The 15,838-nt window shown below is 40.3% G+C and overlaps 1 protein-coding gene across 2 annotated transcripts in view; it reads left to right on the top strand.

Moving 5' to 3' along the window:
* The window catches only part of TOX (thymocyte selection associated high mobility group box), a 302,338-nt gene that overhangs the window by 141,984 nt on the left and 144,516 nt on the right, over nt 1-15,838 (top strand). Inside the window, exon 2 of one of the 2 annotated variants that reach the window (XM_082714043.1) lies at nt 10,550-10,615. The exons of the other annotated variant lie outside the window; for it this stretch is intronic. Within the exon in view, the coding sequence (XP_082570169.1) occupies nt 10,550-10,615 (66 nt within the window). The remainder of the gene's footprint in view (nt 1-10,549; nt 10,616-15,838) is intronic. 2 annotated transcript variants of the gene reach the window in all.

The raw sequence follows: 15,838 nt of genomic DNA on the forward strand, positions 1-15,838 counted from the left end.
AGTACTATGCAATGAGGAACTCTAGGGTGCATCTTGGGTGACCAAAGATGCAGTCGGGAATGAGGTTAACAATGCTTAACACTTGGCCTGGCACCAGCCCGGGGTCTTTCTCGGTGAATATCATCCATGTACAAGTGGTAGAGCCATTCTCCTCATGTGTTTGAAACTAAAGAAGTGGACATTCACTTAATAATCTGAGCAAGTAGTGAAGAATTTTAGGACGTGGCCGGGGAGAAGGAAGTCTAGTGTAATGCACTGATCTTGGCATCATGTAGGGTATCACGCAGTAGAGAGAAAGGTAAGAGACTCACTTCGTGTATCTGTTAGTCATGTGTGTGGTGCTGGGTGCTTCCTCCGGGAAGCCTGGCCTTCATGACAGCCCCACGACAGGGCCATGAACGCTCACAGGGGCCACTTCTTCCCAAGTTCACAGCTACCGAGTGGCAGAGAGCGGGTCTGAAATGCCACTCTGGATCATTTGACCCTGTGGTTTTTGTAACATGCCTCCTGCCTCTGCTGAACGGCTCTGGTTCGGTTAGCACTGACTCTGGAGTAAAGCGTGTTCTTGAGGAAATGCCCATCGTCGGTCAGTGGGTACCATCACAGAAATAACAGAATAAAGGCTGCTGTCCTCATAGCTCTGGAATTGGTTATGCTATTCAATCATGCCACATTTACGTTGGGATTCCTAAAACTTGAATGTTGATTGAGCCTTTTCTTTGGCCAGGCTCTTGTTTCCCTTGAGCTGACTTCTCCCGTAGGATGGTTTTCCGCCATCAGACCAGAACAGAGACTCTGCCCCACTCATTTAACTGACTCAATTCCTTAAGGCTCTCTGTCCTTGTTGATGGAGGACATGAGTACAGCCTGCCTCACAGGATTAAAGCAGTAAATCAACATGTGGGCACTTGTTACACAAGAAGCAGAAAATTCATGTTACCTGCTGTCACCGAGACTGGGGGCTGACACGTAGTAGGTGCAACATGAGATGTGTTCAATGAATGAATGAATAACTACCATATTTTTATCCGGGACTGTGTCAGTACCATTGAATTTTGAAAGGTGTTTTTGTTGTTGTTGTTGTTTGTTTGTTTTTTTAAGATCTTATTTATTAATTTATTTATTTGAGAGAGAAAGACTAGGGAGGAGGAACAGAGGAGAGGGAGAAGCAGGCTCCCCGCTGAGCAGGGAGCCTGACACAAGATACCTACCCCGCATCCCAGGATCCTGAGATCATGACCATTGCCAAAGGCAGACACTTCACCAACTGAGCCACCCAGGTGCCCTAGTACCATTGAATTTTAATGAGCCAGTGAGATCAGGCTGAACTGCTTACCCCAGATCTTCCCATGTGGTGATAGTTTCTTCTCTCAATTTTTCAAAAGAGCATCATATGGTGCCATTCCAGAAAATAAAACAAAGGAGGCCAATCACTTCTCACTGTGCAGTATAAATAAGGTTTAGATTAGAAGCACGCAAGCTGTTTCCAGCAACAAGACTTGTAGTTTCAGATCTGACATGTTTCTGACAGAGGATGAAGGACTGGGGAGAATGCTACCAAAAAAAATAAATAAATAAATAAAAATAAGAAAGAAAGAAAGAAAAAAGAAAAATAAAGAAAGAAAGTCAAATGAGAGTGCAGGACGATCTAAGGGGAATAGTTCGAACTACTATAAACACGTAGACAATAAAAGAAACTTTGGAATGGAAACTCTGTAGATGCATATAATGCATATGCCTTGGGAAGGGGGATGTCTTCTGCACAAAGCCTTAAGCTAATGCAGGGAAAATTATGCCATAAGCTTCAGAAAAATGTGGATAAGTCGGCAGGGAAAGTCACATGAGATCACGGATTAAATATCAAAGGAGGTTATGCAAAAATAGATATAACTGAATAGTATTTGAAGATGTTAAAGAAAATTTAGGAAAATATACTCCTTCTGATAATAACAAAATGGATTGAGTGACTTCCCAGGTTTCTCAAAATGACAGATATATGCCAAATAGAGCTTTGCTTCCTTTCACAGTGGACAAACTCAGACTCAATAACCTCAAGGATTTAATCCAGTTTCTTAAAATGTCATTATGTTTCTATTTGGAAAACAGAAACTCTCTGTCTCTTGAAAAAAAATTAATGTCAAATACAATCTTGAAAAGAAGAAAAGAATGGATATAAACTAAACATCTTGTATTTCTAATTGGTCAAGTCTGCCCTGAAAATACCAGAATATATTTCAACACCTGTCCTACCATTAGGAGATTTTAACTACCATAAATCTATTCCTGTAACATCATTGTTATATTTAGATACAATGTTATTTTCTGAGTAATTATAATAGGGAAGTGAGAATCTCCATCTTAATAAATCTGTACCTTCCTATTTGTATTTTTATTTGGTACTACTACTTTTAATTTCAAAATTATTCAATAATTGTTTGTCCTCAAATCTTTTTTAAAAGTTTGTGTAAGCCACTCAGTTGTCACCTAACCAGTCTATAACTTCTGTTAATCACTTTTATAAATCCATCGTGCAGGTCTCCTAACCTTACTAATACTCTGAACTTCTGCTAGTCTCTTACATTCTTCTTGTTTTGAGAGAAACATTCTTTTGTTTTTCCCAGAAAGGGGCATGATCTTCCAGACCAGACACATGTAGAAAAATACTCTCACTTTTTTTTCTGTGCATGTCAGATACTAAATATGCTTGCCGTGCTTAAGAAGGAAGACTAGCAATAAAAGAGCCAACCCCCCAAAAGTGATGACTTTCATACTTTTCATTCCACATCTATGCAGGATTAGGAGCTGTGGTAAATGAGGTGAGAACTGATATCATGTGGAAATAGTGAGCTTAGGTTAAGGATTGCCAGCAAGTTTGAATGTACTTCTCAAATTGTTCCCTTACTGCATGGATTCAGAAAAATTTGTCTAAAACATGACAAGTTAAGGGAATGTTCTGAACCGATCATTTGAAACGACACTAGTTTCAACTGAACAGTGTAGAGTTTTACAGCTTTATGCTTTATAGAGATTCAGAAATTACTTGGGAATTCATTTCAAAAATAATATTCTTACCTGGAATCAGAAATCATTGCTCCTGATTTTCTAATATCACATACTTTGTGGAGGAAGGCCTTTTGGTTAAAACCATGCATGTTTTCAATCATTTAAACTTATTTCTATTAGACTCACTAGAATGGAGTTGGACTGATATTTAAGCTTCTATCCCATACATTCTTTGCTTTCTTAAATAATGCATAATGAAAATGTATTGCTTTGTATTGGAAGGTGGGGGTTAATGAAGATTTCTAGAAACTTGCTTTTTTTTTTTTTTCTTTCAAACGGAGTGATGTTTTCACGATACAGGAAAATCTTTGGTCTCTTACTTATTACTATTTCATAAGTTTGTTTCGGTCTTTGCCCAGGAATTGAAAAGAGAATTAATGATTTTTTTTTTTTAAGATTTTGTTTATGTATTTGTGTGTGTGTGAGAGAAAGAGAGCAATCGTGAGCAGGGGGAGGGGCGGAGGGAGAAGCAGACTCCCAGCTGAGCAGGGAGCCTCATGTGGGACTCGATCCCGGGACCCTGGGATCATGACCCGAGTCAAGGACAGATGCTTAACCCACGGAGCTACCCAAGTACCCCAGAATTAATGATTCTTAAATAAAATATAATGAAAGTGGAATAAAGATGGGATCAGATTCCTGCAGCTGTGCTCCTAAGAGCACCATCGCCTACTGCGTACGACGGGGCACTGTCCTCGTTGTCCAGAAAGCAGAGCCTGTAGTGAAAGATCACGTGTTAATGCTGGGAGGACAGGCCCAGGGAAACTCCGGTGAGGTAGAAAGGAAGCGAGAGGGGGAAATGAGGAGACGGGGAAAGCAAACGGTGAGGCACATATTTCCAAACTGTCAAAGCTTTGCAGAAAATCCCTCCTGGTTTCTGTACACGAGGGGCTTCTCTAAAGAGGTTCCAGGGAATGTTCAGATCAGTCCTCTCTCCTGGGTCTCCTTTCCTCCACACTCTCAGGACAGGTAGCTCAGCCCTTCTGCATGGGCTCTGGGGGAAAGCAGAACTTCTTTGTCTCGAGCCCAGGTGCAGAGCCACCTGATGGAAGCTGGTATCAGGCTTGGGGCTCCTCAGTCACTAGCTTTGGTGGCAGCGGAAGCAGTCAGACCAGGGTTTCAGGACTATGGGCACCGTATCATCCAGTCCTGAAAGCTAAGTCAAAGCAGGCTGAGAAGACCTGGGCTGGGGCACATGTGATTGGATGTAGGTCTCAGACAAGTGACTTACCTCGTTTGTGCCTCAGTGTTGTCATCTGTAAAATGGGAAGTGATAAGAGTCACCATATTACAAGATAATTAGAAAAACTAACTGCCTTTAAACATTTGATGTGATTCGAAAGTGTCTGAAAGGTGAGAAAAAATGGCTTGAACCATCATGGCACCACGATCTTAAGTACAGAGCCTATACTTAAAAGAAGGTACAGGTGTGGGGTTGCGTTACAGATTTATGCACAGAATTATTATTATTATTGAAAATTCAGTTCCCAAAGCTAACCAAAACAAGGTGATAGACAAGTCTTCCAAATATATCTATCATGAGGACAAAAATGAGATATAAATTCAGTTCAAAAAAAAAAAAAAAAGCCAGATTCTATGTTCTGTGCACAGTATTTGAGTTGTGGGTCCACTACTCTCTCTCTGCCTTCCAATGGCCAAACCTTCCCGGCAGCCTGGCTCTGCCGGGATCTTATTTCTTCCCTGTGCCTTTCACAATCACCAGAGTTTTTACCGCTCAAGTTCAGGTGATGGGAGTCTGAGGGAAAGGGGTTCTCTTTCCTGTTTCAGCTCTGTGTGCTCTCTGGTTGTAACCTGCATCCATTCAAAACCCCAGCAGAGAACTGCTTTCTTTGCTCGGGGTGTTGATAGCCTGTTTTCGGCTCCTTCGCCTTTCCTTTCAGTGGGAGCCACACTGTTCCCGCCCTTGTGCTCAGGACTGGTAGCTTTCAGCCTGGCTCTGCCTGGAGGCATGTTACTTGAGACTATCTTGCATCAACACAGTCAGCCTTGAAGCGGAAAGATAAATAAACACAGATTCCCTCTCCTGTGTCCCGAGACCCTGTACCTTGAGAATGGGAGGCTGGGTAGTAAGTGTAGGAGTTTGCCTTGCTCTGTTTTTATTGGCTACATTGTTGCTGGGCATGTGAACCACACTGAGAGCTATTGTTTGTTATCATCCCTCATAGCAGCTTTCAAAATGCTTTGGGTCAATGAAACAACAAAAGTCTTTGACTTCATTGCTCCTAACTTAAGTTATTTCTTCCAATATTCGAAAGGAGGAGGGGGGAAAGATGACTTATAATCTTATATTGAGCCAAGCAACCCAAAAATAGATACTTTATTTTGAGGCGATTGCCCTCACTTATGATTTATTATAATGCATCTTCTCAGAAATGTCAAATAAACTCCCTGATATAAACATTTCTAATTTTAGCTCTTAAAAAAAAAAATCAAGGTATCAAATATTCCTTCAGAAAACACCCAGAAATGTAAGGTTTCCCTTTTATAGGCAGTACAGTGCGACACTGTTCCATGGGTTCTGTGAGGTTCTCCTCCACACCCACCCGAGAGCAGTTTTCTGGGTTTTCCTCTAATGGTTTCCCTAAAAAGATCCCATTTCCTGTACCAATGCCAATGATTGATTTATAGTTCCCATTCTGCCTTTGATTTTTTCTGGTCTTAGTGGTTTGGGTAACCTCATACTGCCCATTTCTGCTCATCATTCACTAGGTTCAGACAGTGTTGGATGTCTGCTCTCAGTTTTTAAATAGAAGATATAATAACTACCTAGTTTGAAAAGCTCTTTGGGATTATGGGTTCGGTTAATATCCTCTAAAAACAATTTCAAAAAACTGTAGTAGAAGATTATAAATGACTTTTTATGTGATTGCCTCCCCTGGTGCTTTGAAATAAAAACACAATAAAGAGTCTAAAAGCAGTTGGTCAGAAAGGCTAATCCTGAGTTGATGCCATTTACACTTAGATTTGAATAAGCCAGCCTCTTTATTCTTTCAGACTTTGCTTCAGGTTTTAAATTGAGAATACATGGAAATTAAAAGTCCTAGTATGCCTAGATATAGTTTTGAAAAGTTATAATGCCTGAATTCCATTGATTTCTAAGAATAATAACTGTGATAAACATGAGGAGTAAGGAAATGTAATTAGTTATTTTTAATAAAACAATTTTATTGTGACAGTTATTAACAATATTCATCTAATATGTGGTCCCAGGTAAAGCAAAGCCAGGTCATTAATGCAATAAGGCAGATGTTGTCCCTTTGAGATTGTGTGCGATGCATCTAGGCCGTCGAGAAATACAAAGAGTCATAGAGTCTGATCCCCCGGTTTTATGATTGATGGAGTATAAAGCAGCGTGTCCTTGTGGCAAAGTCTTCTACTAGGAATCCAGACCTTGAGTCTAGTCCCAGATGGACCATGTGACCAATAAAAAGTCTGTTTTTCCAATCATAAAGGGAGAGGTTCAGCTCGGAGGCCTTCAGGGATCTTTCCAAGACCGAAAGTCTAGAGCTCTCTGCACTACAATTCCACTTCAAATGACATGTGCCCACTACACAGGACATAGTCTAAGGAGGGTCCATTCACGCAAGGCCTGCTGGGAACCCTGGAAACAGCTCCTGGAGGGAGTGTGGGTAGGGAGAGTTGTGAACAGTACGCCAATGACCTTAACCTGATGGGACGTGTGCGTGGTGAGGACGTAGGGTCTGGAGGGAGAGGGTCTGGGATCAGGGCCCAAGACTTGGTCCAACCACAAGGAGTCCTGACACACATATGCATTTTTGTTTGGTAACTCAAAAGTCTTCAGAAAGAGGACATATGCTCATTTACAGCTAGGTCTTTTGATTCTTCACCAATCTATATGTTTTTTAATTATATAAAAATCTTAAGGAAGAGCTACAGCTAACATTTAAGTAATGGTGTCCTAGGGATTTCTGTACATTCTTTTAAGGACTTTCTGCTCCTAGAGTAATCCACAGTTGACCCCTTTCCAAAGCCTTCAAACCATTCTCTAAAAGTTGAATCTTCTTTCTCTTCTCAAGTGATCACCTTCTCTAGGAAAGTAATCTATTTAATCAAACAAGTATTACTCAATTTTTCATAACTAGACATTTCCCGAGGGTGAACTATGTGCTGGCCCTAAGCTATAGAGACACTAAAGATAACTAAGATGTGCAGTGTGTCTGGTAGCTCCCAGCTCAGTCCCATTAGTCTCCTAATAACAAAACCCATCTGGAACCAGAGGGCTCCCTGGGGGTGCCCAGAGGCAGGAAACAGCCTAGCCCTGACCAAGGGAAACCACGGGGTATAAGAAAATACCAAAGGGTGTAAGAGACATGTAAGAGCAAGTGGAAGGGAAGAAAGGCATTCTGGATGAAGAGCTGTGAACGGATGTGGGTTTTACTGAGACACAGTGAGTCCAGGGACTCTCACAGCAACAGCAACATGGCTTCTGTTCCCTTAGAAAGCAGGCATATCATGAAACAGATGTCATCCCTTCTTGTGTTTTATCGGAGGTCCTCTAGAAATAAGCTTTCAGAGCTTCTTAGTTAGGGTGCACCAGAGAAACAGAACCAACAGGACATGTGACTTACTATCATTGTCCCATTTGATTGTGGAGGCTAGGAAGTCCAAAACAAGTGGAGAAGCTGGAAAGGGGAGCCCATGCTATAGTTTCAGTACAAAAGTTGGCAGGCTTAAGGCCTAAGAAAAACTGATGTTTCAAGTCAAGACTGATGACAGAAAAAGACTGTTGTTCCAGTTCAGTCAGTCAGGTAGGAGGAGTTCCTTCTCACTCTCAGGAGAGTCAGCCTTTTTGTTCCGTTTAGGCCTTCAACTGATTAGATGAGGCCCACCTCCCAACAAGGAGGGTGGTCTTCTTTACTCATTCTACCAATTCAAATTTTAATTTCATCCAAAAATACCCTCACGGACACACCCAGAATGATATTTGACTGACTATCTTGGCACCCTGGGGCCCCATCCAGGTGACACAAAGTAAACCATCATCCTACCTCCTCTCAATATTTTAAGGCTTAATTATAAATTATCTGGCAATATTCCACCAGCCTGATTATTAAATTGGCAGCTCACTATGACTCTTGGTTTTTTTGGAAGCCTCACAGGGCCATAGAAATTCCGGACAGTATCTCGGGATTGAGATATCGCCAACACTCTGCTTTAATAGTTTATCGACATGGTTTCCAGAACCGATAGCTAACTCATCATTGTAATTCAGAATCTATATGTTCTGATGGTTAAGTGCGTGTCCTAGAAGGTCGGCTCTTGAAGCTTGAGCATCTGTAGCTTAAATTCTCTGTGCCTTTGTGTCTTTCTTGGTAAAATGTAGGTAATAACCCCAATGTATTAATAATCCCCAACTCCTGGTTGTTGTGAAGATTGAATCTGTTAATACATATCAGTTAATATGTGGAAAGCTACAAGCAGGTGATGGGGACATGGAGCGTACTCCAAAAATTAGCTATTCCCGTATTCACATACCTTTTATTGTAAAATGCTGCTTCAGCCTTGGCTCAATGTTAGTTAAGCTTTGGTACTTTTTGAGGAAAGAGTCTTTATCAAGAGCAGTAACATCGGATATGCTCAATTAGCATACACTTTGGATAGACTCAAACCAAAACTTCAAAGCCTTAGTTGGCTTGAGAACAACGCCAGATTTAGAAAATGAGTTCGAGAAGATGAAATAGAAAGTAACACATTTCTAGAATATGCATAGGCCGTGGAGTATTCGATCCACTCCACTACTTCTGCTCAGTCGAGTTTGTTATAGTCAGAGAAACTGTCCATATTTTAAATGGTTCTTTGGCATCTTAACATTAAAAACATTTGCAAACAAACCAACAGCGGGTGGGGGTGGAGGAATGCTGAATGATGCTTTTTGTCAGGTTGTGAGTTCTTAGCACTAACGGGTGGATTGACCTGGGGGCTAGCCTGTCTTTGGGTGGAAGGCGTTCACCTGACTGATGGAAAAGCAGCCTTGGGTAAGTCACTTGGACTCATGACTCCTGAGCCAGATGACAAAGCAGCCAAATGTCTAGCTGGTCTTTTCTAAGTGTACTATTTCTGACTTGTCCTAACAACCCCATCATTCAGTAAGTGATTTCGTATCTGTTTAGATAAGTTTGTTCGTAGAACATGAAATACATTTGCAAGATGATGTGTGAGGAAACCCTTCAGTTCCTTGAACTTAACCTTGTGAGTGCTTCAGTGTCCTTGGGAATGTCTTTACTTGTTTCTGGGAATCTCCAGGACACCCACCTGCTGTAGGCTCCCGTTGAGGCTGGGGGGTATCCCAGTGTTTGTACAACCCTCTTACATTAGCAGCTCATGGGTGATGGAATACAATGTCTATAACACTGTTTTCTCTTTTTGGTTGATATATAAAATATGTCCATATTGCTATGTACTTGCACCTCCATCAGTAACACTGCTCTGTCTTGAAAAGTCATTTTTCAGATTTTCAAGTTCCCCTGTCTGACATTCGTCTGGCAATGGAAGTATATTCAGAGTCAGCTCTTTGAAGCTCACTGTATTAGTCCCCTTGATTATTTCCTAGGGGAAATTCTTCTTCGAACTAAAAAAAGAATGCTTTGCCCATTTATCAAATGACTAAAGATAGCCGGGGATTAAGTCTGAATGGAGTGATTACTGCTTTTGAAAACCCAAATAATGAAAAGTATGTTATTGTTGTTGTTACGTGGCCGCTGCTTGAGCTATCCCACGGTTCTGCCATTGTACCCCTCAGTCTCCTCCTCCCTTCTTGTTCCCGACTCGCAAATGCGTGTATGAATTTCTGTGCATCCGTAATACCTACATGAATTCTGTATCTCTGAAAAATTTGAGAGAGGAATGTTGAATCGCGGAGCTTGTGCGTTTTTACTGGTATTCATGGTCATGATCATTCTTTGCCACGGTTGTAGCCCCACACACCTTTTGCAAGTGTTATTATAAAGTCATAACCATTCTTTGGAAGGCTATTGCGATGAAGCCAGTTTCAGCCTGTTTTAAAAGCTCTGCACTTTTTCACTCTGAAGAGCTAAACTCAGAACGCTTTGAGCTGTGCCTTCGTGTATTTGTATAGTGTAAAGCTCCATTCATTTAATACTTCATTACAACTGAACTGCAGTCCGTATACATGGTATGCAAAATGAGCCATTTTGTTTTAAAACAGATTGCAGATGAAAGGAAACCATTCATTTCTTGCTTGCTTGCTGTAATTACTAGAGCACTAATTACTCCAAATCACTGACATCCAGGGTCAGGAAGGATGACAACAGAAACATCAAAGAAAAGATGGGGCTCACTTTGCTATGACAGATTTTCCATACTCCCAACCACAGTATTTTTTTTTTTTTAATGGCTACTGTTTTCCAGTTTGATGGTGAAAACAGCAACAACAAACATGCACACAGTCAAGATTGCTGAATGTTTACTATTATTTCATTCGCAGTTTGACGGTGAGAACATGTATATGAGCATGACAGAGCCGAGCCAGGACTATGTGCCAGCCAGCCAGGTGGGTTAATTAATCTTCTCTGCCTTGTTTCAAATTGTAATTAAACAAATTCAAAGAGTTGCATTGCAAATGAGTAGCACTATCAGTAACTGCCGCAATCAGGAATAATCATAATTTATAAACAAAGCATTTAAGCCTTGTTTCCAGTTAATGAGATAGAGCTGATAAAACACCGGAGTTGGCATTTGTTGAAAGATACTACCCTGTTTCCTCTCCAGAATGGCAAGCAGCTGTTTTGCCAGCATGATCTTTCCTAAACAGTTGTTTTACCTTTAGGAAATAAAGTCTTTACAGGTGCGGGTTATTTGTGCTTCTGACTATAGACGAGTTAATCATTATAAGCTACACATGTCACAGATAGCTTTCATTATCAACCATTGGGGCAGTCTTCAATACAATATTACATTTATAACCAAAATCACGTGGCCGGTTTGCACTATATGGCTGCCTTCAGAATCTACTGGGTGGGTAGCTTTCCAGCCAAAATGCGCGATATGATTGAAACCTTTTGAGAGCACGTTTGTATCCATTTCCCTGGGAATGGTTGACAAGGTATTTAATCATGAGAAGTGACAACAAAAGTCCAATGAAAATGTAAATGGTTACATGAAAAGTAAATTCTGGATTATTTATTTTTAGATACTTAAGACCAGACCCTTTAATCTGGTGAGGGCATTTAAAGCAAAATTGTAAGTGCCCGAAGATGCCAGCACACCATAATATGTAAGGACATTGTAAGGAAAAATAAACACATGGATAAGTGAAAGCAAAGGGAGAGTTCATAGGAGCATTTTGTAGATTTGGACATTTTTTTTTTTTTCTGGAATAGCAAAACCGTGGCAGTTGGAAATTTTATGTATCAGTACCTATGGCAGAAACCCTAAGACAGGAGTTTCCAGTGCCCACATAACCGCCCAGAGAGATTTGATATGATAACTGGGATGGGTGGGGGAACGGAGAACAAAAATAAAACTTCTGTTTTTCTTCATGGTGGTTGTTAGTGAATTAATCTAATGTATATGTTAGGGGTGCACTTGATGAAGCTTTGAAATTTCTCTAAGAACAAAATGTCTCTTGCTTAACTCAAAACAGAGGCAAGCCTGCCTCTCCATGAACTTTGCATTTAGAAGTCATTACCATCACTGCCTTCTCTGGCAGACATTCTGCAAACCACACGATATTGTTCAGACGAGAAGGTCATCATTAAGCTCAAAGATCCGGACTCCATTTCCTTCCATTCAACTGAGTTGATCACTTTCAGAATACCTTTGGAAGGCTGAGCCCTGCATTTACAATTCTGACTTCACTGAATTCATTCGGCTAAGTAGCCTCCGAGATCCAGAGGTAGTTGTGAATAGGACTGTTTGATTAAAAAATGAAAAATGTTACTATTAATTTTCTTCTAACCATCAATCCCCAAACTGTACTGACAAGTTTAGTATTACTATTAGATTAAAGCAACCTAGTATCATCTCTTTGGTGCCTTTAGGGTTTTGAAGTGTAAGGGCTAATTGAATTTGTTTGAAACAGTAGAAACACAAACTCAATAAATGATTGCCGTTATAAAGCAGCTGGTCCCTTTCAGAGAATCATTATGTCCGTCTTAAAGACTTTTGGATAAAAGATTGGAAATTCAAAGCATATACATCATAACAACTTGGCTTCTTAGATTTTTAAATTCAAGTACAATGGATACGGTGATGGCCCAGACTAAAATCAAACAACTAACATTATTTCTTTTAATATGTCAGTCAGGAGTACTAAGGATGTTTTAAATACCAGAGATGATTTATGAAAGAGTAAAGAGCCCCACATACTTTTTGGGTTTTGTAAAAATCTGACAGGTTTGTGTGCCAGAAGCAGACTATTTTTTAATAATGTAGCACATATGAAAATATTTTTTGAATGTGCTATTTTAAAAAACTAGACTAATGCAAGATAATATGTACTCTGGGGGAAATAAACTTTGCAAATTACATAAGTTGAATGGCCTTCGCTAAATTTTACACTTAATATTCCTTCTGTTTACTGTAATAAAGTGTGTTCAAAAATTCATTACCTGCTATTCTTTTAGGAAATTTTAATCAATTTACCCCTTTCGGCAACCATAAATAGGATTTTAGTCATCTTACAGGGAAAAAAAAATAGTTTTCTTCCTTTTCCTACATAACATCAAACATCTGCATAGTTTAGTAATCCAAGACAACTTGCCTCATAGCGTCACTCAACAATTATAATTCCTGTTCAATTTTCAAATCAGTACATGCTTTGGGACTTACAGACTAAGTTGCTAAGTAGCAACATATGGTACACTACTGCTCCTGTGATGTTGCTGCGAGCAAATAGCATAATTCTAAACTTGAAATGATTTTTATAGAAAGCCAATGCTGGAATAGCTCCAGAAATGGAAGTACACTGTAAAAATTAATGATATTCTTTTAGACAGTCCCAAAGGGCTCTTTGGCACTATCTACTGCATGCATTCTATACCTCTTAAGCTAGTGTATACAGATCCTTAAAATTTTTTGCATATAATTTTGTAATTGATAGGCAGTTTTTAAATTGAATATACTACCTTATAATAGGCCTGACAAATATGCAATAAAACCCATGACATTTCCACTTCTCCCTGCCTCCATTCTTGGAATATTGGCTCTTTTCTCCTCTAATAGTTTGCTCTAAGTGTGCTAGAGCTGGGTCTAGCTAGCTCAGTACTTTTATTTTATTTTATTTTTGAGAGAGAGTGTGAGCTCTGCGGGAGGGTAGAGATGGGCAGAGGGAGAGGGAGAGAGCAAATCTTAAGCAGGCTCCACATCCAGGCTGGATCCTAGTCTCACAACCCTGAGATAATGACCTGAGCCAAAATCAAGAGTTGGAGGCTTAACTGACTGAGCCACCCAGATGCCGCAACAAGTACTTTAATTTAAACACCATTTAACTTTTTTTTTCTTTTTTCTTTCTTTCTTTTTTTTTTTTTTAACTCTGCATGGAATTTGAAGCATGTGATGCGAGTTTCCTTAGTGTGTCCCCAGACCCTAGTTAAGCAGGCCCATTTTGCTTGATACTTCATGAGCTTGCAGATTCCGTCCTAAATAGTTTGTGGGAATATGTGAGCATGTTAAAGAAAGGAAAGCCAGATGTGAAGAGTAGCCAATAGTCCTTCATAAACTCACTTCTTTCTACTCTTAACCTGTCCTGTCTCTGTGACCAATATGGTAGAATATACAACAGCAAGGCAGGAGGGAATTGGGCTTCCCAACGTAGCTTTGACTCTTCCCTAGAATCTTCCAACCCCACTCAGATTCACTTGCTAGGAGGCCTTTCTCTTTCCCTGAAAAAACTCTAGCCCCTTTCTCCAACCCCTGGAATTATGGTACCTTCTCTTCCTTATATGTGATTCTACTCAAGACACAAGTGTTCATTTGAATTACATACATCAAAGGAAACAGGAGTCCGAATCTCTTGATTGAAACTTTCTATGGCACCAACATTATTTATTTATGTTTAGTTTTGAATATGTGCCATTACTTTTTCTCATTCTTTCCTCTTCTGTGGAAGTTTCCAGAATATCATTTTCCATGGTTACCTGTTCCTTCTGAGCTTTCCACCCACACTGGCAATATTCCCTTCTTCTCTAGATGCAGAAATATTCTCATGCATGCCTCAGTCAGGGTGCTGTGTGAAAAAGTTGGAGAAGGACTGATCTTTTTTGTACAAGAAATAATCTTCTAATGGGGGAAATCAGAAAATTTTTCTAGTTGTCAGGTCATGGAGAAGCTTAATTCTTAAGAAAGTTACCCGATTGCACCCGATTAGATCATAAGCGTAACACCATCTACCCAGTCATCAAGACACGGACTTTGAGAGTCTCCCTTACCACTGAGCCCTGAGCGAGTGTTGTCATTATTTAGATAGTGCCGATTCTACTTTTTGGCATAACTTTTGAATCTGTTTCCTCTTTCCTTCTACGTGACTATTGCCTGCGCTCCAGGCTCACAGTCTCTCATCAATTTCTCTCCTCTCCCCTCACTTCCACCTTTCCATTTCTCCTCACCCTGTTGCCAAATGCCAAACGATCCATGTCTCTTCCCTCCTTACACACCCCAGGCCTCTCCCGGCGGAGCTGGAGTTATTGATGTACATATTTGCCCCTCTGTGACATGTAGCATACTAGAATTGGTACCCCTTTTCTTGTCTTGCCCACCTGATGGTAAGGTCTCAAAGACAGGACTCACCCTTGTTTCTCCCTGGATCCCCTGTGCCTTGAGTGTCTGGCATCGGAAGTACGCAATATTATTTGTTGAGAGACAAGAAAGTGATTAAAATATTCTGCATACAGGGCGCCTGGGTGGCTCAGTGGGTTAAGCCGCTGCCTTCGGCTCAGGTCATGATCTCAGGGTCCTGGGATCGAGGCCCGCATCGGGCTCTCTGCTCAGCGGGGAGCCTGCTTCCTCCTCTCTCTCTGCCTGCCTCTCTGCCTGCTTGTGATCTCTTTCCGTCAAATAAATAAATAAAATCTTTAAAAAAAAAAAATATTCTGCATACATTTTTTGAAAATCATTTTAACTCTTTGGGTCTTCTGCTTGCGATGATTTTCAGTCCCGAGCTGCAGCCATTTAGCAAACCTGGCCCTGCCCATCTCATTCCAGTAACTTCTCTCCACCTGGGGCTCATACCTCAGCACATTAACAAAAGGCACCAGCCCTCCTGTCTCCTCAGAGAGCCCAATACAAGACTCAAAGAATTAATGTCATAATAGACTAATAGGCAGTCATTCCTACAAGAATTGTTGTACTGCTGTTTGTCATAAGCAATACAGTGGCAGTGGAACCAATAAGACTCTCCAAGTTCCTCTTTGTACATGAATTTCTTTAATCTGTTAGAATTACAATGTTTTGAGATCTGCAAATGTATTAAAAGTTATATATTTTTAATTACATGTTATTCTAATGAGAAAATTCTCTAGGTTAGAGTGTAAATGAGGTATGAAAAAAGGGCCTAGAAAGCATAATATTTTAAAGAGCGTTTTTTGGGGGGAGAAAAAAATCTCTTGACTATGGGCCATAACATTTCCATGATTATGACATAAATTTGAACTATAAATTAGACCAATTACTTTTAGATTGGTTCCTTTTGGCAGAAATTTCAGGAGAAAAGTCAACTTGACTTTTTGACCATTGACCCAATAAAATGGCAAAGCCACCATGCTTTGAGTCATCTAGT

The sequence above is a fragment of the Mustela nivalis genome (assembly GCF_964662115.1).
Source record: "Mustela nivalis genome assembly, chromosome: 2".
Taxonomy (NCBI): Eukaryota; Metazoa; Chordata; class Mammalia; order Carnivora; family Mustelidae; genus Mustela; species Mustela nivalis.